The sequence below is a fragment of the Pteropus medius genome, unplaced genomic scaffold (assembly GCF_902729225.1).
Source record: "Pteropus medius unplaced genomic scaffold, Ma_sr-lr_union100, whole genome shotgun sequence".
Classification (NCBI taxonomy): domain Eukaryota; kingdom Metazoa; phylum Chordata; class Mammalia; order Chiroptera; family Pteropodidae; genus Pteropus; species Pteropus medius.
Genome location: NW_024349797.1, coordinates 2,831,926 through 2,856,554, shown reverse-complemented (window position 1 = coordinate 2,856,554; position 24,629 = coordinate 2,831,926). Strand labels below are relative to the sequence as shown.

Below are 24,629 nucleotides of genomic sequence, written 5' to 3'. Positions count from 1 at the left end.
GCTGTTTTGCAGCTAATGAGCCTAACAAGAACCACGTTGGCTGTGGGGCGTTGTCCCTGGATGGCTGGGTCCCCAGCACTGCAGAATGTGAGGTTCTTGGCTCCATACCCTGTCAACTGGCTCTTCTGCTTCCCCCAGTGGTTTGCCGCCCTCTCCCCCCAGCCCTCCTGGCTTGAGCCGAGACTGCCAACGCGGGGAATGCTCATCCTCTGTCCTAGCAGTTTCACACATGTGGGATGTCTCCTCGGCCAGCAGGAGAGGAGGGCTGACGAGGACAGTGTGTGACATCCTTTCATTGCCAAGAATCAAGTCTAGTCCCAGAACTGTGTGGTGACTCGATCTGTCCCCTGGTCTCTCCCAGATATCTGTGGGTTCAATCCACTGCCCATGCTCAGGGAGAGGTGGCCCTTGTCCCTGGCCCACTTCCTGGCCCCCCTTAGCCTCCTGTCACAGAATCCTAGGTTGCTGTAACATACCAACCCATCTTCCTGGCAGGCCTCTCTTCCTTCAGCCCTGCCCAGTCACTAGACCTGAAGGTGGTTATTGTTGGAGCTATAGCCCCTCCCTCCACCTTGGCGGGGTCTCAAGGTGGGCCCTGGTCTCCTCCTCTCGCCTTTCCTCCTGTGGCTTTGCCAGTTCTGCCGTGCGTTTTATGTGTTTATGCATTTGTGGAGGCAGTGGACTGGGGCTGCCTGGCCCACTTGGCTGAGGGGAAGGACTGTAGAGTGTGAGAGGACCAGGTCCTAATGGCTCACCCCCATCACCACCCCGACACACACACAGGTTTTGGGGTATTCTGAGGCTCACACTGGGGAAGAGGATTTGAAGAATTCTTTGAATTCTCATTTTATCTCAGCCTAGCTGCACAGAGGCTGGGGCTATTCTGGGGAGGACAGAGGAAGTCCCTGCAACTGTTGAGGAGGGGGCTAGGTGGGTTACTATCCCTCCACCCCAGTATTAAGGCTCAAGGTTAAGAGCACGTGCTTTGGATTCTGGTGTCAGATCCAAGGAATTGTGGTGTCAGATCCAAGGAGTTGTGGTCTCAGATCCAGCTCTGTGTCCTCAGGTAAGTGACTGGCCCTCTTACCGCCATAAAGCCTCATCCATGAAGTGAGTCTAACAATTTAAATAGAATTGTTTTTGAAGATTAATAAATGTAACACTCTGTAGTTCTTTCTGTAGGTCAGGACTTTATAGTATTAATTTTTAATCCTTACAACCACCCTAAAAGCTGGATTTGATCTTTATCTCATTTCCCGATGAGGTTGACTATTTGTTCCAGTCTTGTAGCTGAAAATCAGCAGAGCCTGGAAGTTTGGCTGCTATCTTAATTTAGATTAAGGAGACTGTTCTGCATGCCTGGGTTTAAACGCCAGCTCTACCACTTAGCTACCTGACTGTGGGCAAGATGCTTAAGCTCTTCGTGCCTCAGTTTCCTCTCCTGTAAAATGTGGCTAATATTAGTCCCTGCCTCACAGAGTTGCAAGGAACGAATGAGATGATGCAGGTTAAGTATTCAGTTCAAGGCCTGGAATGTTCTATGTGCTCTATCCACGTATGGCCTTGATATTGAGGGCAAGGATAGTGTCTCCCAGCCCCCAGCATGACACACAGTAGCAAGTATTCACTGGACGCAAGGTAAAGGCTCAATAAATATGTACTGAATTAATATTGGGCCTGTCCCAGGTTTGTTCTGAGATTTCCCCTTCTGTGGCTGTAGGTCTATCAGCCCTTCCAGAAAACCCCAAAGCGTTCAGGAGACCCTCAAGAGATCCTGGAGTGGACCTGGGCATTTGCTCCTGACTTTCTGGTCCAGAGCCTCTTTGTGGCTTTCATTCTGGTCCACATCTCAGTGCTACGAGAACTCCATCCCTCCTGATCTGGCCTTCTCCTTGGCTTCCCTGAGAGAGCTTCCTTGGCTCACCTATCCCAGCCCTGTAATGACCCCATCCCAAAGGGCAAGACTGTGGCCAGGTGGATAAGAGCCCCAACTTTGGACCAGACTCCCTGGGTTCAAACTCTTGCTCCATTATTTACTAGCATGGTGATCTCAGGCAACTGCTTGGCCACTCTCAGCCTCAGTTTCTCCATATGTCAAATGGGGATGAGAATAGTACCTATAGTAGTTATAAGAATGAAGAGGAGAGATAAATGTAAAGAAATTAGCCCAGGGCCTTATAATGATGAGTGCTGAACAAACATTAAGGAAAAGGGTCAGGCAGGAGTGTGATTTGTACGTTCTTCACTGACTGATTAGGAACCATCAGGAGCCAGAGGCTGGAGCCTATGGGTGGCTCATCTCGGCGTGACCATTCTATGAGACTCAGGAGTCAGAGAGAGAGGTGGAGGGGAAGGTGAGAGGCAGCTAAGGGGATAATCACAGGACCTCAGTGGAGACCCAGGTAACATGAAGTGTGCGGTCCTAACAAGAGACCGTCTATCTCTCCTGCCACCACCTACGGGCACCTTAGATCTTCCTGGTGAGCAAGTGCATGCCTCCGAGGATCTAATTTAGGAGATGTTCTTACCAGGGGCCTCCTAAAGCCGGGCGCTGTGGCCTGTTGATAGCAGTGCAGTGTTGGCCCTCTCTACAGACTCGGCACATGTTTTTAAGGGACTGAGTGAGTGAATGATCACATGGGTGACCTGGTAGTTTCCTCCGCCCGTCCCCAGCTGTCTCCTCTAGCCTCTTTGGCTGGCTTCTTCTTTTCTATCCAACATCTTAATGTTGGGCTGCCCCAGAATTTTCCCCAGATCTTCCATATCCCCCATCCAAAGATGGGGAGCCATGGGAGACAAGCCAAGCATTAGTTGCCTCCCATTACTGAGCATCAGTAGGCACAGTGCTGGACAATTAACATGCAACAATAATAGTGCAATGCTCTCTCTGTGCCAGGGACCACGCAAAACTCTTCAAACCCCTTCACCCTGTGAGTGACCATCATGCCACTCTCTGTTCTAGCCCCTTCTATGTCTCTGCTGCTGTTTCTCCTCTACTCAACAACTAAACGTGGCTTCCCAGAACTAGTACTCGGTCCTCTTATTTTCTTTCTCGCTGCTCCGCTCCCGGAATGATCTAATGCATTCCCATGGATGTAAACATCGTCTCTGGGCCGACGACGCCCAGATTTACATATATCTTCAGCCAGGCCTCTCTTCTGACCTCCAGACTCCTTCGTCCCGCTGCCTACATGACATCTGCTCTTGATGCCTCCCAGACGTCCCCACTGCAGCTTACCCAAAATGAGCTTGTGGATTCTCTCCCTCTGAGCTAACTCCTCTACCCAGGTCCTACTCATCTACCTGAATGCTCAAGCCAGACACCTGGGGGCCTTCCAGGATGCTTCCCTCTCCCTAAGGCTTTATATCTAATCTGTCATGAGTCCTGTTTGTTTTACTTCCTAAATAACTGGGGAACTTGGCTGTTGTTTCCTGCTTCTGCTACCTGTCTAGTCCAGGGCTCCAGCACCCTCTCCTGGGTAACAGCAGCCACCCGCTGACTGCTCACCCCCTGCCCCTTACTCCATAAATTCCATCATAACACATCCCTGTCCAAACCTTCCTGCTGTGGCACACCCAGCCTCATCTCTCAGCACTCACCCTCTCCTCACTGAATCTAGCCTGGGCTCCTGGAATGTGCAGGCTCCGGGCTGTCGCACACGCCACTCTCTGTTTGCTTTTCCTTCTCTCTTTATGAGGCTGGTTCTATGTTGCCTTTCCAGTCTCTGTTTCAGGCTCCCCTTCTCAAAGAAGCTCCTCCCGACCACTCAGTCTAGAGCTGCCTCCCACCAGCCTCTCTGTTCGGGATCTCAGCCCCTCGACTGTTTCCACCCTAACTCACATCCCATTTTCTGTTTCTCTACTTGTTTGTTCACTTGTTTTGTGACAGCCTCCCTAAGCTGGACGCTCCGTGAAGAAGAGGACTGTGTCTGTCTTGCTTACCGTCCTAGGCAAATAGTATGTATTGGATGTATGACCATTTACTAGACGAGGACACAGACTCACGGAAGTGAAAAAACTTGCCCAAGGTCATGAGGTTGGAATTGAAAAGCAGCTCTCTCCTCCACACTTCCTCCCTGGTCTTGGCTAGGTTATCAGCGAGAATGGTATCCTCTGACCCTCCTAACCTTCCTGGGTCCTGGGCATGGAGCTGGTGCTGCTGTGGAAGGACTTGGGTGGCCCCGTGTCAGTCATGGAACCGTCCTCCATGCCCTGGAACTGCTGCTCCCCCGGAAAAGACTGGTCTCTGACCTCTACTGATGGAGGCTGTCTGAGAACCCTATCCTATCCTTCTTTTATCTTTGGGGACCCCTTTGGCACTAAGGCTCCAAAGCCCTGGTTCCTACCAGGGCCTAGGGGCTGTGACAGGGTGGATGGTGATTTTTGTGCTTTGGAGCAGGAGCTAGGGGCAAATCCAGGCCTCAGCCCTGGGCCGCAGCCCTGCCTGTGGTCTCCCTCCTCATGCCTGCTGGAGCCCCGTGGGAATTGATACTTCTCCCTGGCCCCGGCCCCCAACTGGCCCAGCATTGAGGCATTTGTTAATGCAATTAGCAGGGCGGTCCACGCTGAAGGGCTCGGGGCCAAGGTCTGACTCACACCTCCCCTTCCTCCCCTCCCTCCGCCAAACGCCAAACAGTAGAGGCCCGCTCAGCCTGTCAGACAGGCGTCTGCAGAGAGCGGCTGAGGGGCCAAGAACGGCATCTTTCTCTCATTAGAGGCTTTTATGTGAACACAACTGCTATTTCGGAGACTGGCGCTTGGCTGGCCCCTGAGCCCCAGCGCTGTTCCCAGCCATCCGAGCTGCGGCCCCAGCACAGCTGTAGTGGGGACGGGGTGAGCCCTTGAGGACCTGACTTCTTTCTCTCACAGCCTGGGGGCTCAGGGATGAGGTCAGGGCCTAGGGACACAGATCCTGGGCAGGGTGTGGAAAGAACAAGTCTCTGCGGGGATTCTAAGGGTGTGTGGGGGGAGGCAGAGAGGAATTTCCTTGGCCTCAGGGATCTCTTTGGTGGAAACCAAAGGTCCAGGCGGGGGACAAACAGCTCAGGAACACAAGTGGATCCCCATCTCCCTTCTCTGTAAGTGAATTCCAAGGGCAAACTGAAGCCTCTAGGTGGGGGTCTGAGGTGGGGTGCCTAGGGAAGGGCTGAGGTCAATATTGAGAGTGGGTAGAAGACTGTCCTGTCTACGAAGGCCTCTGGGTGTGGACGGGGACAGGGCCCCGTCCTGAGGGAGGAATCGGGTAGTTCAGTGGGTAGGTTGTTAGTGTCCCACTGACACAAATTTTAGGAAAGATGGAGGTTTAATGGGGAAGCAGCTGAGCTTCAGGTGTAGGGGTGCTGAGCCCAGAGTCTGACCTGGAGCTGAAGTTCATCTTCCAAACAAGAGGGGATGGTACTGGAGGCCTCAGAGGAGGACACAGGTTTAAAAGCGCCACCCCCGCTCGAAGCCAGCGCCTCATCTAATGGGTCATAGATGGAGGGAGAAGGTCATCCTCAGATGACCGTGGGGCCCAGGAGAGAGAGCTGATGACCACGGCTCTCCCTGGGGGTGGGAGGATGGGAGTAGAGAGGGGCCTGGCTGTATTAACAACATCCCTGCCTCTGCACCACAGGGCTTGGTCCCTCTGTCTAACCAGGGCCTGCGCTGACATTGCCTTTCTGAAAAAAAAAAAAAAAAAAGATTGCGGTGGGAAGGTTCAGAAGCCTTCTTGCCTCTGCCACTGAGGTTATGGCAGGTTTTTTAAAAAAAGGCTTTGCAGTGCTGTCCAATAGAACCTTCTGTGATGATGGACATGTTCTATATCTTCCTGTTCAACATGGTAGCCATGAGCCACATGGGATACTGAGCCCTTGAAATGTGGCTAGTGCAACTGAGGAACTGAATTTTAAATGATATTTAATTCTAACCCATTTCATCCTAAATAGCTACATACACCTCGTGGCTACAACATTGGATTGTATTAAACAGCACAGCTTTAGAGAGTAAAAAGGTACTTCCACATCCATGATCTCTGCTAACACTCAAAACAGCTCATTGAGGCAGGAATTACTGGACCCACTTTATGGATGAGACAACTTAGGCACTGGTGGAGGCATCTCAATGAGATGAGACGGGCCCAAGGTCATGCAGCTGGGTTGTAGCTAAGCTGGAGTCAACCCAAATCCTCCTGACTCCCCAGTGCCATGTTCTTACTGTTACCAAGTAGCTGACCACAGAGGCTCTGAGCAAATGGTAGGAGCAGTCCACATGGTGGGAGCTAAGCAGCCTGCGCGGAGGAAGCTGTGTCCAGAATCTCCCCTAGGCCTGCCCATCCTGACTTTGGTCTCCTCCCAAAGGTGGAGGTTTTGTGTGGAAAATCTGAGCAAACCTCTACTTGACTGTTTTGGAGCAGAGTGAAGGTAGAAGGGGGCACAGCCAGAAGGTGGGGGACTGGAGAAACGATGCCTTCTATTTCTTACTTTCGAAGCAATTTTGAGAGTTTTCCTTTAATTCCCCTCTCTTTTGGCATCCCGTTAACTCCTCAGAGCCGAACTCCCAAAGCTGAAACTTTCCACAAGCCCAGTCCTCAGTGAGGGAGAGAGTGCCAGGGGAGTGTAGCTAAAAGGGGTTCAGGAGGAGCCCAAATTATGAATGGCTGAAAACTGGCATTAGCGAGTGGGCACAGGGAGGCTGGTAACAGTTCCGGTTGTCTGAGGGTGCCGGCCTTCAGCAGAGAGGGCCCGGAGTGTGTCCCTGATAGCTAAACATGGACATTGTGGCGTCCATGCCTAATAACCTTTTACCAATAATCAGTCAAACATGGACATCGCAGTGTCACGCTTGATAACCCTTCACGAATAATCAATCAACGAAGATTCATTAAAGCCATATACCCCATCCTGGGGTGATCTCTCAAGTATAAGGCATTATCTTTGCTCTTGAGGAAAAATGGAAAAGAGGAGGCTCCAAGAGTAAAACATAAAGACTTCTCAACCCACCACGTTTGGGAGTTTTCTCTCTTAAAATTCCCACAGCGCTGCATGGAATCGCCTCCCCTGGATCCTCCCTGTTTCCTTCTTTGCTTTATGTGACAGCCTCTGCCACGGGCCATTCTGAGATGGCTGATTTCCTTTAGATACTTCAATTTTGAAACCGGTGCTCATTTGACAAAAGAGTGTTTTGCTTTAGTCTCCTTTAAATAAAAAGACACATGATCACTATTGCCTCCTACTTCCCAAAGGGTTCCAAACTTTTGGATTTCATGCACCAGCAAAATATCTGAAAACATCTTAGGCACCAAAGTACAGTGCCAGCTTTCCCTTTTGCCAAATGAGGGTGTTAGAAAAACAAACTACCATTTGCCATCACCTTTAATTAAAATAAAGAACATTTTAACACCAAACAAGTAAAAAAGAGAATCTCAAAATAAAAGATAACTTTTATTATTTAATTTTTTAGGCGAGGCAACCCTTGGTTGACCTCACAGATTGCAAGGACCTTGTCAGCTTACATTCCCTTATTTTTTTATTTTTACACCTATAGCACCTGGTCTTCCTAAGTGGTCTCCCATCCAAGAACTAACCAGGCCCGACCCTGCTTAGCTTCTGAGATCAGACAGGATCGGGCTTGCTCAGGGTAGCATGGCCGTAGACTAAAAGATGCTTTTTAAATGGAAAAAAAAATAGGATTACAAAGAACTCAAGAAACTTTTTATTTTTCTTATTTTTTGGCAGACTAGTAAAAATTGTCATAAGAATGTATCTTTCATAGACAGATATTTAGAGCCACCATTTGGGGCCATTTGGGGGTGACTTTGGGGGGAATGGAGAGAGAGGAGAGGAGTTTGTGCTCCAATCCCGTAATGCTGAGGCTCAGCTCAGAACAAAACTGCTTAAACACTTTAGTGAGGAAGTCACTTCTTGCTGAGACTTGTGAAAACAATACAAGAGCAGATGCAGATGAAGTCGGTGAGGGCTGGCTCACCACCTCTGAAACCCTGAAACTTGCTGGAAAATTTTTCTTAGCAGATCTGGCCTCCGCACAGTTTTGTAAGTGGTTGATCCAGAAAGGTTATCTTCCCAAGTAGGTTTTTTCCACCAACAAATCTGGCTGGTTTGGAAACCTTTTAGAATTTTTATTTACCATGATGTTATATGCATATATAAATGCCGTTTTTATAGTTTCTCCACCTAACCACCCATTTTCCGTAAGTTGTTCATTGTACCAACCAAAGCTTGCCAAACCTTGTCTGCGTTTAGAATCTAACTTCCTGTGTGGCAAGGGGCTTCTGTGGGTATGAGAACCCACCTCTGGGCAGAGCTTCCTCCACATGGAGTCCAGCCTTATTGTCTTTGAATCCCTGGCATCCAGTCTGACCAAGAGAAGGTGCTCATTAAGTGTTGATGGAATGTATTAGCAACAAGGCAGAACCAGAAGTAAGCAAGTCACCATGAGGCACAGGAATGTAGGACCATAGGTTTTAGATAGTGGAAGATCTTACTGTTACAGTCAAGGATGGGCCATCCCCGGGGTCCAGGAAAGGAGGGATGAAAGTTAGATTGGTTTCAAAAGGCCATCTTAAAGGAAAGGACCACCCACTCAGATAAGGAAGCAACACCTAGACTGGGAGAAGCTGCATGACCTTTCTGTCACCCACTCCAAGCTTTGGGTCTCTGTCAGCAGAGAGATGTGGGTTTGAGGGACTAGGAGGGATATAGTGTTTGTGGTCCACATGGAAAACCACTCAAGCCTTCCCAGTTTACTCCCTCCCTAAAATAAACCAGGACAGAGATCTGACCTGGGCATATCTCCTTCCCCAGTGTCTGCTGGCCCTGGTTTCCCTGTGGGGCTAGTCTCTGGTGGTGGTAGTGACAGGAGCTGGTGGGTAGTCAGGCGGGGGCTGCGTATTCTGCCTCTGCTTTCCTCACTGACTTCACATACTCTCGCTGTCTATCACCAGACCCCAGCTTCCCTGGACTGCTAGCACCTCCTGGAACATGCTGTGTTCCTTCCAGCCTTCAGACCTTTGCACTTACCCATCCCTCTGCCTGGAAGAGCCTGCCTAGATCTTTGTCCCTCCACCTCCTTTGCACCTGTCACATCTCACTCTGCAGAGAGGCCTGCCCTGACCACCCTGTCTCAAGTGCCTGGTTGGCCAGACCACTACATCGCCCTGCTTAATTGTCTTCACAGACCATGATACTGCCTGAAACAACATTATGCTATTGTTTTCTTGTTTCTTACTTGTCTTCCCCACTCAACTTGAAGCTCCATGTGGGCAAAGACTTTGTTCCTAGTGCCTAGCACACAGTAGGGGCTCAGCAAATATTTGTTGAATGAATGAGTGACAGACGGAGGAGACTTTGGGTTTAGAGGGTGCTGTCCTGGGTTCCTACCTGTTCCTCAGGGAAGGCCTTGGGAGAAGTGGAGCAGAACCCCATATTCCAATGTGACCCTCCCTTAGCCGCTGGCCACTGGAGGTGGCTCCAGATTTTGCAAGGTGATGAAAGGCAGTGAAGAGAGAAGAAATCATGGCCCCCATGCCTGATGGCTGCTGCACAGTGCCAGCTTGGAGCAAGGAGTCCAGTTCCAGCCTCACTTTGCCCTCAGGCTAGACCCAGGGCCCAGGGAGCAGAATCCTTCCAACTCCCAGTCAGGAGTCCCACCATGTGCAAGCTTCCGAGCAGGAGCTTTGAGAAGAGAAGGAAGAGGAGAGACTGGACAGAACGCCTCCCCTCCCCAACAACTCAAACTCCCAACTTTCAGACCAGTGTTGAGCCTTTCCTAGAAAAAGGGACTCATTCACTCTTCCTTCATTCATTCAGCAATAATTGAGAATCTACTCTGTGACAGTCTCTATTCCAAGTTCTGGGGTACAGGAGAGAATAAAACAAAATATCTGAACATCATCCTCATGGAACTTCTAGTCTTGTAGAGAGACAGACAACAAAAAGCTGACTCATAAGTGTATAACATGACACCAGGAGGTTCTGCTGGAATTGGCAGTGTGAGTGGCGCCACACCTCTGCTCATTCGGTCTTTGACTGGTGGTCCAAAGATGATAGGCAAACCTCGCCCGAAGGCCTGTAGGTGGAGGGAAGAGAGAAATGGGCCCAGGGAGCCTTCTGAGGCCAGCAGTTAGCGTCCTGCTTGAGCAGAGGAAGGCCGAGCAGTGCAAGGCGGGAGGCCCTTCTAACAGGTGGGTGTCAGGGCCCCCTGGCCCCTGCCCTCACCCCCCGCCCTGTCTCCCCAGCCGTGTGCCAGCCACCGTGCCAGAATCGGGGCTCCTGCAGCCGGCCCCAGCTCTGCGTGTGCCGCTCTGGCTTCCGCGGAGTCCGCTGTGAGGAGGTCATCCCCGAGGAGGAATTTGACCCCCAGAACTCCAGGCCAGCACCTCGACGTTCAGTAGAGGGTTCACCCAACCTGCGGAGGAGCAGCCCAGCCAGAGAGAGCACTGTGGTCCGAACGCAGCCACTGGCACCACAGGCCAGGTAAGTCCCCTCCACAGTGGGACCTCAGGTCCAGGGGCACAGTTTCTTTCTGGAGGGACTTCTTTCTTAGGACCGTTTGGTGAAGATGTGATAGAGAAAGACAGAATTGTCCTTTCTTCCCTCCTTTCCACTCTCCTCCTCCTTCCCTGCCCCACCAGAGGTGTCGAGAGTGGGAGAACAGGTGTTGGGGGTGACTCAGGCTTTTGCCAGGGTGGGGTGGACAGCACAGTGGGGAGGTGGCAGGTAAACTCTTTACTCTCCAGATCCTGGGAGAAAGCTGAGGAGCGCATGTCCCTTGGACCAGGCTCTCTTGTTTCTAGTGCTGGCATTGCCCTTCCTAGGTGGATGACCTGGAAGAAGTTACTTACCTCTCTGATTCCTTATCAATAGGTTGAGGCAATGATGATAAGCACAATCATGGAATTGTTGTAAGGATTAGGTTAGTTAATATAAGGAAAGTGCTTAGAACAGTGCCTGGCTCATAGTAAACTCTTTATAAACGTCTCTCCTCCTCCTTCTCTGCCTGTGGTCTCTGCGATGCAGGGACTCTTCTGCCGGAAAAAAAAAACCCTTCAGTTCACTCACCACCCAGTGCTAGCCTCTCTCCTTGGAGGGGGAGAGAAAGAGCATGTCGGGGAAGGGAGTAGAAGAAAAAGTGGGCAAAAGAAGTGTTTACGGGCAGGATTCCCTGGCCAGCTTGCCAACCAACCTGGCTAGACTTTTTCTAGCTCAGGACAGGAAATCTGAACTTTGTACACTGGTCCATTTCTAGGGGGCTGTGTTTTCCTTTTGGTTTTTCAGGTTAGTTTTTCCATTCACTTCCTACTTAGGAAGTTCTTTGTGAAATGTTGCAACCTTGACTTGCTGAACTAAGCGGGGAAAAAATTTGCCCTCTCGGAGGCCAGAGGAACCAGGGAGAGGAAGCTGACCTTGGAATCCCCAGCCAGAAAGCTCAGGAGAGAAAGGAAAGGAGCTTGAGATTGTCCAGCAACTCTGAAGAGGGGGCCAGGCTGACCAGGGTCTCAGTAAGTTAGGGTTCCAGGGCCCAACTACCCAAGCAGGTGGTTTCCAAAGGCAGCCAGGAGCAGGAAATGCTGAAGGATGAACTCAGGTCAAGGCCTAGAGAGCTCCTAAGTCAAAACCAGAAGAGCCAAACCTTTTGGCCGAGGCCCAGGGATGCTGGGTCAGAGAGAAGGACAGAGCTAAGCCGCCAAGTAGACAACATAGGGGCAGGAGAAAGGCCTGGGTTTGGCTGTGAGCAGGTGGTCAGGACCTGAGCTTTGTCCTGATTGGTCTTGGCTGTGGGTCCAAGGTGGGTGGGCCTGGTGTGAAGGCAACTGGTGGGGCCTCAGGGATGCCAGTTCCAGGACCGGCCAGGTACAGTGTGGAAGCAAAGTCCTTCTATCTGGGCTTCCCCCTTGCAAGCTCTTTTGGCTTGTGTGACTCATTCATTTTATTAATGCACTGATCTCGTGTGTGTGTGTGGGTGTGTGTGTGTGTGTGCGCGTGCACGTGCATATGAATGTTGGGGGTGGTTGCTCAGCGGGTCATTCTGCTCTTGATCCTTGAGTCAGTGCTGTCTGACTCACCCCCTCCTGCTCCTCATACTCTTCAAGACCCACTCCCACTTCCTCCAAAACGCGCCCCCCACCACTTCCACCCAGCTCTCCGACCTCCTGCTGCACACGCTTGGCACACATGCTTGCATCTGCGATCAGACCACGTGGCCTGCGCCCTGGAAGACCGTGACTTGTCTCACACTCTGGATTTTCCTGCACCTCCTCCCCCAGGCCTAGCTTAAAGAAAGCACTGAATACAATCCGCATTTGTATTCAGTCTACATTTGCACTCACCACTTGGTCCAACCGAAGAGTTGGCATTGAACCCTCACCCTGAGCCCGGAACTGAGGGTATGGCCCCCTGTTGCTCAGGAGGAAGTGTAGCACTTTTCACTCTGCCTTGGGATGGTCTGTTTATTTGCTCACTGGACCAGGAGCTCCCAAGAGCAGGAACCCTGTCCTGCTCCTTCACGAATGTGGCCCTGGTATCTAACACAGTGCCTGGCACACTGTAGGTGCTCAGACAACAGAGTCGAATGAATAAATGAATGAGGCTTGAGAGGAGGAGGCTGGAAGGAAGGAGGATGAACTATGGAGGGCTTTGATCTCCCAGTGAAGGTTTCACGGGCTCAGAAGGACTGGCAAGGGAAGGCCCTGGGGTAAGGTCTCCGGCCCTGGGGTAAGGTCTCCGGCCCTGCTGTGGGCCGTCCTCTTTGAGCTTCACAGGCTCCCTGGCCAGGGGCTACTGTGATGTTTTTAATGAGCTGCAGCCTCCAGGCCAGCCCAGTCTTTCCCTGCCCTGGGACCTCAATGCCATGAAATCTGGGAAAGTCAGAGTGGCCCAGCTTTGTTTTACTTTGGGAGGCCAAATCCCACTTGCCTGGTGGTGTCAGACATTTCCTGTGAGCCTAGCCAGGTTTCCCAAGCAGCTGCTGGCCTCTCTCCTGATGGCAACTTGGACAGGCCCTTGGTGTCCAGCTAGAGGGAGTGACATGACTCAGGGGCATTCTAGGAGTGAGAGGGGAGTGCAAAATGTCCAGGAAGGGGAGACACTGCAGGGATTGGTGATGGCCAGAGGCCTCCTGTAGAAGAGCATTAGACAGAGGCCAAGAGACTTGTGTCCCAGAGGAGGATGAGAGGGAGGGGCCAGGAGAGTCTCCGGCAGCAAGCAGCACACCCTACAGAGAGTCAGATGTGGATGATGTTGTTGAGCTGCCACAGGGCTGACTGCAGGGGCTTGGAGATGTCTTCTGAGCCCCAGGTTCAGGCTTGTTCTCCAAGGCTGGGCAGAGGGCCTCCCCACCTGGAAGCAAGAGCCAGGCTGCTGGGGAAGGGCCTTGAGAGATTGCAGAAGGAGGTGGTTACTACAGGCCTTGGAAAACGGTGCTTTATACTAATGCTTCTCAAACTGCTGTGGCATGTGAATTGCCTGGGAACTTAACACACAGCTTCTGATTTGTCAGGTTTGGACTGAGCGCCAGGTCTCAGGTGGTGCTGATGCTGCCGGTCCATGGCCCACACCTTGAATAGTGAGGGTCTGAGCCTAAGCTTTTGGACATCCAAGCTTCCAATCCTGGATTTACCAGTCACACCTGTTGTGTGATATTAGGCAAGGAGCCTAACCTCTCTGAGTCAGTGGTCTCCACCTGATAGGATAGCTGAGAGGATTAAATGAGATCATATGAATAGAGCACTTAGAGTGGGGCCTAATTTCAGTTAGTGCTCAACACCTGTTAGTCATCGGCAGGTTGATTCTCTTTGACATGGAGACTTGAGTGAACAGGAGACTGTGGCAAAGAGCAGACAGAAAACCAGGGTGCATGCCTGTGTGTGCGTGTGTGTCTGTGTGTATGTGTGTGCGCGCATGTGTACAGAGCTACTCTGGAGAGAAGTCAGAGCCCAGACCCAGCCTTAAGGGAGGTGTGACCAGCAGATGCAGCAGTAGCACCAGTGATGCCTGGCTCGGTTGTTCCAGGACTAGTCTTACCAGCCGTGTGGGAGAGGGGGTCAAGGGGAGGTGTTGTGACATTTCTCAGAATGGGAGGGATCTCCCCTGGGTTTGCTCCTTAGCCTGACCTGAGGACTTAGAGCCTAAGCCCTGGGGACATCCTGAGTAGGCTTAGTCAGTACTGGGGCAACAAGGGGTCTGGAGGACACTGTTGAGCAGGGAAAGCAGAGGTGTCTGGGGAGCTGTGGACATCATGGTGATGGCTCTCAGTGGGCTTCTCCCCCAGAAGGCCGCCGGAGTCAGCTTTCTTTTTCCTGACCCAGCCTCCCTCCTTCTGGATCTCCTGCTCTCTGTGCTCCTCACCTCTTTATCTCCTGTATTAGTATTCTATGGCTGTCATAACAAATTGCCACAAATTTAGCAGCTTAAAACAATGCAGATGTATTATCCTACGGTTCTATAGGTCACACATCAAACACGGATCTCACGAGGGTGAAGTCAAGGTGTCACATCCAGAGTACCTCGATGCTCTAGGGGAGAATCTGTTTCCTTGATCATTCATATTGTTGGCGGAATTCAGTTTCTTGCAGTTGTAGAACTGGGGTCCCTATTTCCTTGCTGTCTGTCACTTCAGGGTCATTCGTAGCATCCAGAAGCCACTCGCATTCCCTGGCTTGTGGCCACCTGCCTGTCTTCAAAGTTAGCGACTCCTCATATTTTGAATCTTCTCTCTGCTTTCCTCTTCGGCTGAATCTCCCTCACTGACTCCTCTGCCTTCTTCCATTTTTAAGGACCTCTGTGATTCTATGGGCCCCACCCAGATAATCCAGGACAATCTCTTTATTTTAAAGCCAGTTGATTAGCAACCTCAAAGGCACAACATCAAAGGAAAAAGAGCAGGGGAGCCAACGACACCCACCCACTGCAGCCTTTTCCAGCCGGGACCCTCCCCTTGTCAAAGGCTGGTCACCAGGGCAGCCCTACCTGACCTGACCCCCAAAACTTCTGACATCTTTCGGTCAGCTCTCACCACTCGCTCCCCTCACTTGCCCTGCTTCTGCCACACCGGCCAGCTGGTGTTGCCCCAAACATGCCAGAGAGGCTTTCCCCTCAGGGCCCCTCCCTGGAGCACTGTGCTAGTTTCCTAGAGCTGCCATGACAAATTACCACAAACTGAGTGGCTTAAAGCACCAGAAATTTATTCTCTCAGTTTAGAAGGCCAGAAATCCAAAATCAAAGTGTTAGTAGGTTTGTTTCTTCTGGAGATAATGTGTTTCATGCCACTTCCTAGCATCTGGTGGCACCTGGCAATCCTTGGTGTCCCTGTGCTTATAGCTGCATCAACCCTAAGCTCTTCCTTCATTGTCACATGGCCTTCTGTGTGTGTGTGTGTGTGTGTGTGTGTGTGTGTGTGTGTGTGTGTGTTCCAATTGTCAATACTTATATAGCAGGGAGGCACAGTCATTGAATTTAGGGTCCACCCTAATCCAATATGACCTCATGAAACTACAACTAATTATACCCTGCAAAGACCCTATTTCCAAATAAGTTCACATTCACAGGCTGGTTGGGGCGTCAATGATCTTTTTTGGGAGCAACCATTCAACCCAAATCAGACTCTTCCCAGACACTCACATGGCTTCCTTCCCTTCCCTTCTTCCTTCCTTCCTTCCTTCCTTCTTCCTTCCTTCCTTCCTTCCTTCTTTCCTTCCTTCCTTCCTTCCTTCCTTCCCCCTTTAGGTCTTTTCTTCTCAGTTGGACCCTTCGTGTCACCCGGTTTCAAACGGCACACCCCAAACACTCCCTGCCCCCTCCCAAGCTATTTTTCTCCATAGCGCTAATGTCTTATATATTTTACTTATTTATTTGATTTATTGTTTTCTTTACCCCAATCAAATGGCAGGTCCAGGAAGACAGGGGTTTTATCCGTTTTCTTTGCTGCTATATCTTCAGCACCTCAGATATGACTGGCCCAGAGTCAAGTTGAATAAATATGTGTTGAATGCACAGGCTTGGCTGTCTGCCTGCGCTATCTTGTTTGTTTCTCACAACTCCCTGCGGTGCGTTCTCAATGTCCCCATTCTATAAATGAGGCTCAGACAGGTGAGGTCCCACAGCCTGGGACCCAAGCCTGTGCCAAGCTTTTGTCTGTGGGGAAAGGGAGGAAGGGCAGGGGCACTAATGCGGCTCCTGCCAAAAGTCCAGCCGTGGTGGTGAGTGCCAGGGTCACTGAGCACACATGCCTTGTGTGCCTGTGTGTGGGTGGCAGGAGAATGTGCTTCCTCAGAGCAGGACCCCAGCATTATTCAGCTCCCATGTCTCAGCCCCTACCTTGGCCTTCTTGGCACTTCCTGACATGTGACCTTTAACCTGCCGTTGCTGAGTTCGAGCCCATAGGTTTCTCATGGGAGTGCTGTCTCCAGTCACCCTAGGCCATGCCCAGGCCTCCTGACGGGGGGTGGGTATGGGGAGGGACTTTACCCCCAGGAGTGGTCTCTGCCAATCTGGGGGGACATGGTGACCTCTCAGTAGATCACTGCACCTGGAGCCGCTGCAGGGAAGACCCAGGCGTCCCTTCCTGACAGAATGGCAAAGGCTTTCCCAGGAGACTGTTGACCCTGAATCAGAAACAAGGTCCCTGAGGAGAAGGCAGCTGAGCACAAAAGGGATAATGGGAGGTGCAGGGAGGCCACCCCAGTGTGTGTGCCAGAGGGCATTGGGCTTCAGAGTCAGGCAGAATTTAAACCCTGGTATCTACACAAACTAGTTATGCAAGTCACTTCACTGCAATGAAATCAGTTTCTTTGATACTGAAGTTGGAAAACTCATGCCATCTCATAGGGTGATTGAGAGAATCCACGGAAATAATGCAGGTAGAGTGATTGGTAGGGTGTCCGGCATCCATTAAGTCTAATAAATGTGAAATCTCTTACCCTACCCGCCTGTTCCCCATGACAAATCAGTGTAAGATATCCCATTTGCCTGGATAGATTTTTTCCACTCCACTGTCTAGGTGTATAGATGGGGAAACTGAAGCAAGACAAAAGTTGGCAGCTAGATTGTGGGTTGATTCCGGGAACCCAGGAGATCCTACCTCTGGGCCAATCTGAAGGCTCGGTGGGCCCTCTGAACCTGGCTCCTGCTCCAGCCACCTTCCGCCCACCCGCTTCCTCTACTCTGGGCTTCTGCTTGCTCCTTTGGACAACATGACCCCCTATGCATCCTCCCTCCTCATCGCTCAAGTCCCCTGGACCCAAGAGCATTCTCTAATATACCCCTGGTATACAATGAAAGACAAACTTCTGCTAGGGGGACCTGGAGAAGTCCCTTGCCCTCCCTGATCCTCAGTTTCCACATTGGTAAATCAGAGGAATAAAGTGAACCTTCTCTGAGGTCGAGAGTTATTGATCTGAGAAGCTGGCCTCCAGTTTGACCATTTTCTATCCCCAATGGTGAAATGTGCTTTCTTTTCCCCTCTTTATCCGTTCCCAAGGTCGTGGCAAGGACATGGGATGCTTTTCACCAGGGCAGAGCTTAGCTGTCCCTGACAGTCTGGCCTCAAATTCTCCTTGGCAAGGCTGCGATGAGGTTAAGCAGCCTGCACCTTTTGTGCTGTGTCACCTCTTTCTCAGGCCACCGAGTGGGGCCTCCTTGCTGGATGGACTCAAGGCTGTAATCCTAAGTCAAGTTTTCGAGACCTCCGAGAGTTGAGCGCCTTCCTTCTTTTTTCTTTATTTTTCTTTTCCTAGTCTTATTATTTTCTGATTTGTTTTTATAACTTTGAGCCCCAAGCTTGCTCCCCTGAGTTTTTTCTGGAATTTCCCAACCCTTAGAAACTTGACTACACTATTTTGAAAAGACTTAGAATGAGAACACCCAATTTTGCTTCCAAGCTGGGCTACTAACTAGCCTCTCCCATGGATACTTAACTTCACTAAGCCTTAATGTCTTTATCTGTAAAATGGGAAGGATGATTCTTTCCTCCCTAGGTTATTGTGAGGATTAACTAAAGCAATGAGGGCGAGAGGTAGCTTCGTGAACTGTAATGTGCCTTGCAAATACTGGTTATTACCGTTATTCACCAGTCCTGACCATGGGCTGGGGTGTTTGCTAATATCTCTTACACATGAGTGGATTAGTTTCAGGAGGAACTCCTCATTGAGGCCCTCCTTGACCACCTTTTAGAGATTTTAACATTATGGTTAACCTCAGCCGCTGGACACAGCACTAGGAGATGTGCTTTACGTCACGGTCTCTGTGATGGGTCCCCCAACAGTTGTGCAGTGCACAGCCTGTGCAGCTGTATGTGGTGACCCTGGACCTGGCCCCTTCCCGAGAGCGATATGTTTCTCATTTTCCTATTGTTAAATACTGTAAACCTCCAACTTGAGAAGTTCCCTCATTTGACTCACTTTTTATTCCCACAGTACTTTTTATTTTCCACTTTCTAACATGACATATAATTTACTTATTTATTATGTTTATTGTTTGTCTGTTTTTCCCCGACTGTAGTGTGAGCTCCTTGAGGGCAGGAATCTCTGTTTTGTTCACTGACATATCCCAAGCTGCCAGAACAGTGCTTGGCGTATAGTAAGCACTCAATAAATAAATAGCTGCTGAATGAACATCCCTGTCGCAATATATCTCCTGTCGCTGCCTGAAGCAATGACAGTGGTCTTGGGTTTATTCCCTTCTGAGCTGACATTCAGCCCATCCCCTAGCATGTTGTTGGTCAGGAGGGGGCTCTCCCAGTGCTCCCAACAGGTAGGTACCTGCCCACCCTGTGCCCCTGAGCCTCAGGGGTCTGAAGCCAGGGCAGGCTAAGGGCCATGCTTCTCTCCTAAGGGTGAAAAGAGCTGGAGGAGGGCTCAGCAGACACTTGGGAGTGCCAGGAGTTTGGTGCGGGGCTGCAGCAGCTATGGAGGGGTCTCCTCCCAGCTTCTTCTGTTTCTTGGGCCTTAGAAGAGTGCCATGGAGCCCCTCCCTAGGGCTGTGGATTTGGACGAGGAAGGCTCAGAGGGGAGTAGTCACAGGGAAATGCTCACTTGTGGGCCTCCAGCCAGAGCAAACAGAAAGGGTTTTATTGTCCCAAGTCTGAAGTCACAGAAGCCCTGCTGCTACTTTTTGAGAGAGTAGAAGAGACCTGTGTCTCAGCTGAGAACTTCTTTCACTGCCTGCCCCCTCTCCCTGCTGCTTGCAGAGGGTTCTGAAGTGTAGATGGGCCACATAAAGGTTCGTGCTAGGTCCCTGGCACTCAGTCCCTGCTAAGTGCACCCATCCCTGCCCAGGAGAGACCACTTGGAATGACTGGGTGGGTCTGAGCACTCCATTCCCACCAGGAGAAGGAGACAGGCCGTTCCATGTTGGAACTTTCTGTCACTGGTCACATCACCAGGAGATGTCTGTCACTTTGTCCTCTCTATGACAGGCACTCCAGGGATCACGCAGTGTGCAGCCTGTGCAGCTGTGTGTTCTGACCCTGGACTTGGCTTCTTCCCAAAGGGAAGTGTCTACCATTTCCTCCACGAAGCACATTGCTTCAAGGCAGTCCTCTCCAGTTCCACTGGGCTGCTGAGGTTTCTCTAAAAGGAAGGTGAACCTCTGGGGCCTTGTAGAGTGTTAATGGTACCTCCCCACCCTACATAAATACCTGAGAGCCATGGAGCTCAGGGCCTGGGCAGGGCCGTAGCTGGCCTGAGGGTACCTGTGTAAAGTGATGGAGAAATGTACAAGACTCTTCCTCTTCTAATTCTCCTTCTTCATCATCTCCATCCCAAGAATTTGTTGTTCCCTGCTATGTTTCATACACTGCACTAGACACTCTGCCCTCCTCTCTCCTCTCCTTGTCACACACCAAAGTCACCAGCTCAGTGACACGCAGAAGGTGGATATCGCACAAGTGTCTTTTGGCCAATTGTGTTAAGTCCAAGTAGCAGCGTATAAATAGAGTGGGGTGCAAAGCTGCACCTGCCACTGGGACGAGGGCAGGCACCCAGGAGCAGAGAGGCGGGGAGGCTCCCAGTGCCCACCACAGCCCTGATCCTTGCCTCACCGAAATGGGGCGTCCAGAATCGTGGTTACTGTGGTGAATGTTTGGGTCAGGACTGGGTGGGATTAAGGTTGTGGTTGAAGTGACATCCTATTTCACAGTAGGGTGGTGGTTAGGGAAACTTTATGTGGTATTAGAATGAGATTTTAACCTTAGTGTTGGGTGAGGGTCAGGTTAGGCTTGGGTCAGGCTTGGATTAGGGTTATGTCACAGTAGAATGTAGGACTGTGGGTTTTTGAGAGTGAAATGGTTATCATTTTAACCTACCATTTATGAGCCTTATTGAGTGAGCTGCCCCAACTGTTTGAGGCATTTTACAGGCATCACCTAATTTAATACTGGGGACAATGCAACATAGTGGTTAAGAGTGTGTGTCATGAGTCAGACCTCAGTTTTGTCTGATTCTGTTGCTTCTTCAATTCCCCGCATCTCAGTATAAATTGATAATGCTAATACGGGCCAGAAAAAAAAAAAATATATATATATAAGGTTGCAGTCAGAATAAAATAAAAGTGGATAATGTGCTGAGCCACATAGCTAAGTGCTCACTACTCGATAGCTGATACTCTTTCTTATCTGTATCGGTCAGAATTCCAGCAGGAAACAGATAGCACACTCAATGGGGACCGTTTAATAAAAGGTCTATTGGCAAAGGCATAGACAGGGTTATGGGAAACAGCAAAGGCTGGCAGGTACCCCAGGAGTGGTGTAGGGAAGCCCTCAACCCTCCAGGTCTAAAGGGGCCAGGGGCCAGGGGTTACTGGAACCCAGAGTGGCTCCAGCCATAGGAGAGGGCCATGACAGAGCTGTGGCCTCTGGTAGAGGAACATGGCCACTGCCCACCTGCAGTGGCCCATGAAGAGAGAGCCAGGAGAATAGATACCTCCACTCTCTCTGCCTCTTGCTGGGGTCCCACGTGGACGGGAGCAAGTGAAAGATCTCCAGCATGTTAACCTGTGCTCTCAACGACCCTGTGAAGAGGATACTCCTGTTAGCCGCACTCCACAATGAGAAAACTGAGAGAGAGTGACTGCAGCCCAGCTCTGCTCAAGACTCCAGGACCTGGGCCTGCAGCCGTTTTGCTCAACAGATCCTAGAGCAGGTGAGCTCAGGCGAGTGCAGACCAGCAAGCCTGGTGTGGGAGTTGCAGAGGACTAGGTCAGGCATGGCATCTAATGTCTTTTCAGGCAACTACAGAAACCTGACAAGAGCCTGGAGCAGCATTCCCCATGGCCATGTGTGAGGAGTAAAGGGAGCTTGTTGGGGTCATTAAAACGTTAATGTATGCAGTTGCCAGCATCCGACTTAAAAAAAAATAGTAACAACAAACATTTCAAGCTTGTGGCTGTACTCATAGCATTTAACTGACCTAAATCCTCTAGGATTTTTGTTTAAAAGGAAAGGGTTAGGGAGAGATGAAGCAAGAAAGGAATGGAAAGACAGTCTGTGCTCTTTTTCAGATGCCCCAGGGAAGGTCTGTCCCATCCGGTTGCTTTGTACAGAATTGTGGCTGCTCAGTAAATGCCACTCTCTGGATTAGTGTGTGTGTGTGTGTGTGTGTGTGTGTGTGTGTGTGTGTGTGTGTGTGTGTGTGAGAGAGAGAGAGACAGAGACAGAGGCAGAGACAGGGCGGAGACAGAGACCGGAGACAGAGACGGGAGGACAGGAGCGAGACAGAGACAGAGTCAGGCAGACATGCCGCATGGGTGGAAAGCTGCTGAGAGAACACGCCTCAAAAATCATAATGGAGATTTTTCAGGCCCTGTGAATTTTCCTTTTGAGCTCAATGTTTTCAAATATATATTAGGCTTCATCTCTTGTTCACAATGTAGAGGAGGTTTCTGATTTATGGGTCCAGTAGTTTTTCCAGTTACGTGATGTTTACATCTGCCACCAGTTAACTAATTTGGCACTGTCAGAAAAGGCACTGTAAGTTTCCCAGGTGAAACTCACTTTACCACAGTAGAGTGGGACAGTTGGCCCTCTGTATCTGTGGGTTCCATATCCCTGGATTCAACCAACTGCAGAGCAAAAACATTCAGAAAAAAATGTTACGTTGTTGCTGACATGTACTATGTAGTTAGGCCTATGCATCTGTCCTGAACACACACAGACATTTTTCTTGTCATCATTCCTAAATAATGCAGCATAACAACCATTTACATAGCATTTACATTATATTTGGTAATATAAGTAATCTAGATATGATTTAAACTAAATGGGAGAATATGGGTAGGTTATATGCAAGTACGATGCCATTTTATGTAAGGGCTTGGGCATCCATGGATTTTGGTCTGTCGGTTGCCTGGAGTCAGTTGGGGGGAGGACCAATTCCCCATGGATATAGAGGGAGGACTGTATTTTGATAACAGTAATAAAAAGAAGACTCTGAAATGTATACTTGTTTCCACTCGTGGAACTGAGTCCATGTCTCAGCATTCCTCCTCATCACCCCACAATCACCGGCTCAGCTGTGTGCACACGTATGTGTACACACACCCTCCACCTCTGATGAGGGGCTAGGGGGAAGGTTGAAGCCTTGTAGGATAATTTCCCAGAAAAAGATTAGAAAGGGAAATGGGTTAACTGTAAAGTCATCTAATGACCATGGTTGTAAGATTGGCTGCTTAGGACCCAGAGGGATGTGAGTGTCCATCTCTCTGTCTGTCTGCAGATGACATACTGAAGATTGCTAAATGATTTCCAATAACAAAATGTGGAAACACATACTTCCTTTGTTAGCCACATAGCTGTGGTTTTGTGTCCATGATTCATTGTGGAAGTGAGTAGCTGTAACAGGCATTTTGTGGGTTTTTTTTCTTTTTTCTCCTAAAAAAATATTTGTGAAAGGTCTAAAATTCAATGAAGTCCAGTGCTTTTTGAAAAGAAAAATCCCCATTCCTTGCAAAAGGAAGATTGCAAATCAAAACCTCTGGGGCTACAACATTTCTGCTTCCAGCCAGACACCTACACTGCATTTTCCTCCTGGAGCCTCAGTCCCTGACTACCACCTAACATGTCCACCCACATGTGCACCCAGCGGAGTGTGGAAGATTGCATCAGAAGCCTCTCAAGGGATTCTGGTTTTGCGAGGGAGTGGGGGTGTCCTCTTGAGACCCCAGCCAAGCCACACCCTTGGGAAACAAATTGATTCCATATTTCTTCCTTTTTTTGAGGTTCTGGGTCAAGGTCAGAGCCCCTAGAGCAGGCAGTAGTGTGTGAAGGAAGAATTGTGAAATTATTTATGTCTTATAGTTAGACAACTCTGGATTTGAATCTCAGCTCTACCACTTAAAAACTATGCTGCCTAGAGCAAGTGGTTTAACCTCATGAGCCTCAGTTTCCTCATCTGTAAAGTGAGGATAACTATCACTACTTTATAGAATTGTCAGGAGGATTTATAAGTATATGCAAATACTTCTGGCACCTTTTAGGTGTTCTATGAATGGCATCCACTCTTATTGGTCTCTAGACTCTGGGGTTATCTGAGTATTTTGTTTCCATCAGAAAAGCAGCAGCGATAACTAGAAACTCTGGGAGTTTGTCCAGACCCCTTGATGGTGTTTCTGGTCCCGGTGAGGTTTCCTGTCATGGCCAAGGGAGAGCAGCAGGGTAGGGAATGTCATTCGCCAATGACAGACATAGCTCAGGCCCAGAGACTCTGCCCCAGCACTTCTCTGCTGGTGGTGATCCTGGGCAGGCTAACAGCCTTTCCGTGCTTCAATTTTCTCTTCCGTAAAATGGAGGACAATAGTTCCTACAGCAAAGAGTTGTTTGCACTCATCAAGTGAAGCATCAAATGTAAAGGGCCTAGAAAAATAAAAAACGAAATGCTTGTAGTGGATGCCTGGCACATGACGGGTTGGTAGGTTTGGGCTGCTACACGGCTGAGAGAAGGCTTGTCAGGTTGTGGTCTCGGTTCTTGTAGAAATCTTTTGTTTATGGTCCTGGGGCAGAGTTTCAGCTCCTAGAAGAGCAGGCTGGCTTCAGGCTGCCAGGGCTTTGACCTGCACTTGAGAGTGTATCCTTGACCCAGGCCCCCTGCTATCTTTGTCTACAATGGGCCTGTCCAGGCAGGACCAGGTGAGGGGTAAACTCATCTGAAGTCATAGGCCTGTGTTTGCTATCCGATAAGGCAGGCCTGCTCAGCTTTGTGTGTGTGTGTGCATGTGTGTGTTTTGAGGCAAGGCAAGGATAGTATTATGAAGTGGTCAGGGTTCTCGAAGACCCGCGAGCTGAGAACTCAAGAGTTTGGGAAACTGGCATCTCATGCCAGTTTGGTGGTGGAGAGATGCCCATTTACCAAGCTCTCCACGGCTTTGGGAAGTAGTCCTAGCTCTACCCGCTCAGCCTAAAGGTTCTTCCTCTCCTCCCTCCTCCTCTAATCTCCTGGAGCCCTTGCCAGGTGTCCGCAGACCCTGACTTGTGTTTTCACTCCTTTTCAATGGCTTCACCTCTCCAACGACTTCCTTTTTTGTGTGCTTTTTTGTAACTCATCCTGCGCCACTCATAGCAGCTTGCAGCCGGAGTTGGGGGGCAGTATGCTGAGCTTGAGATTCCAGTAGACCTGGGTTCGAATCCTGAGTTTTGCCATTCCTGAG

General features: G+C 50.1%; 1 protein-coding gene and 1 pseudogene across 8 annotated transcripts in view; one reads left to right on the top strand and one right to left on the bottom strand.

Annotated features, from left to right (window-relative positions):
* Nucleotides 1-24,629, top strand: part of LTBP2 (latent transforming growth factor beta binding protein 2) — a 95,103-nt gene that overhangs the window by 10,732 nt on the left and 59,742 nt on the right. For all 8 annotated transcript variants that reach the window (XM_039883796.1, XM_039883799.1, XM_039883794.1 and 5 more), the window contains exon 3: nt 10,235-10,472. In XM_039883796.1, the coding sequence (XP_039739730.1) occupies nt 10,235-10,472 (238 nt within the window). The remainder of the gene's footprint in view (nt 1-10,234; nt 10,473-24,629) is intronic.
* On the bottom strand, nt 7,516-7,634 carry LOC120619873 (uncharacterized; annotated as a pseudogene).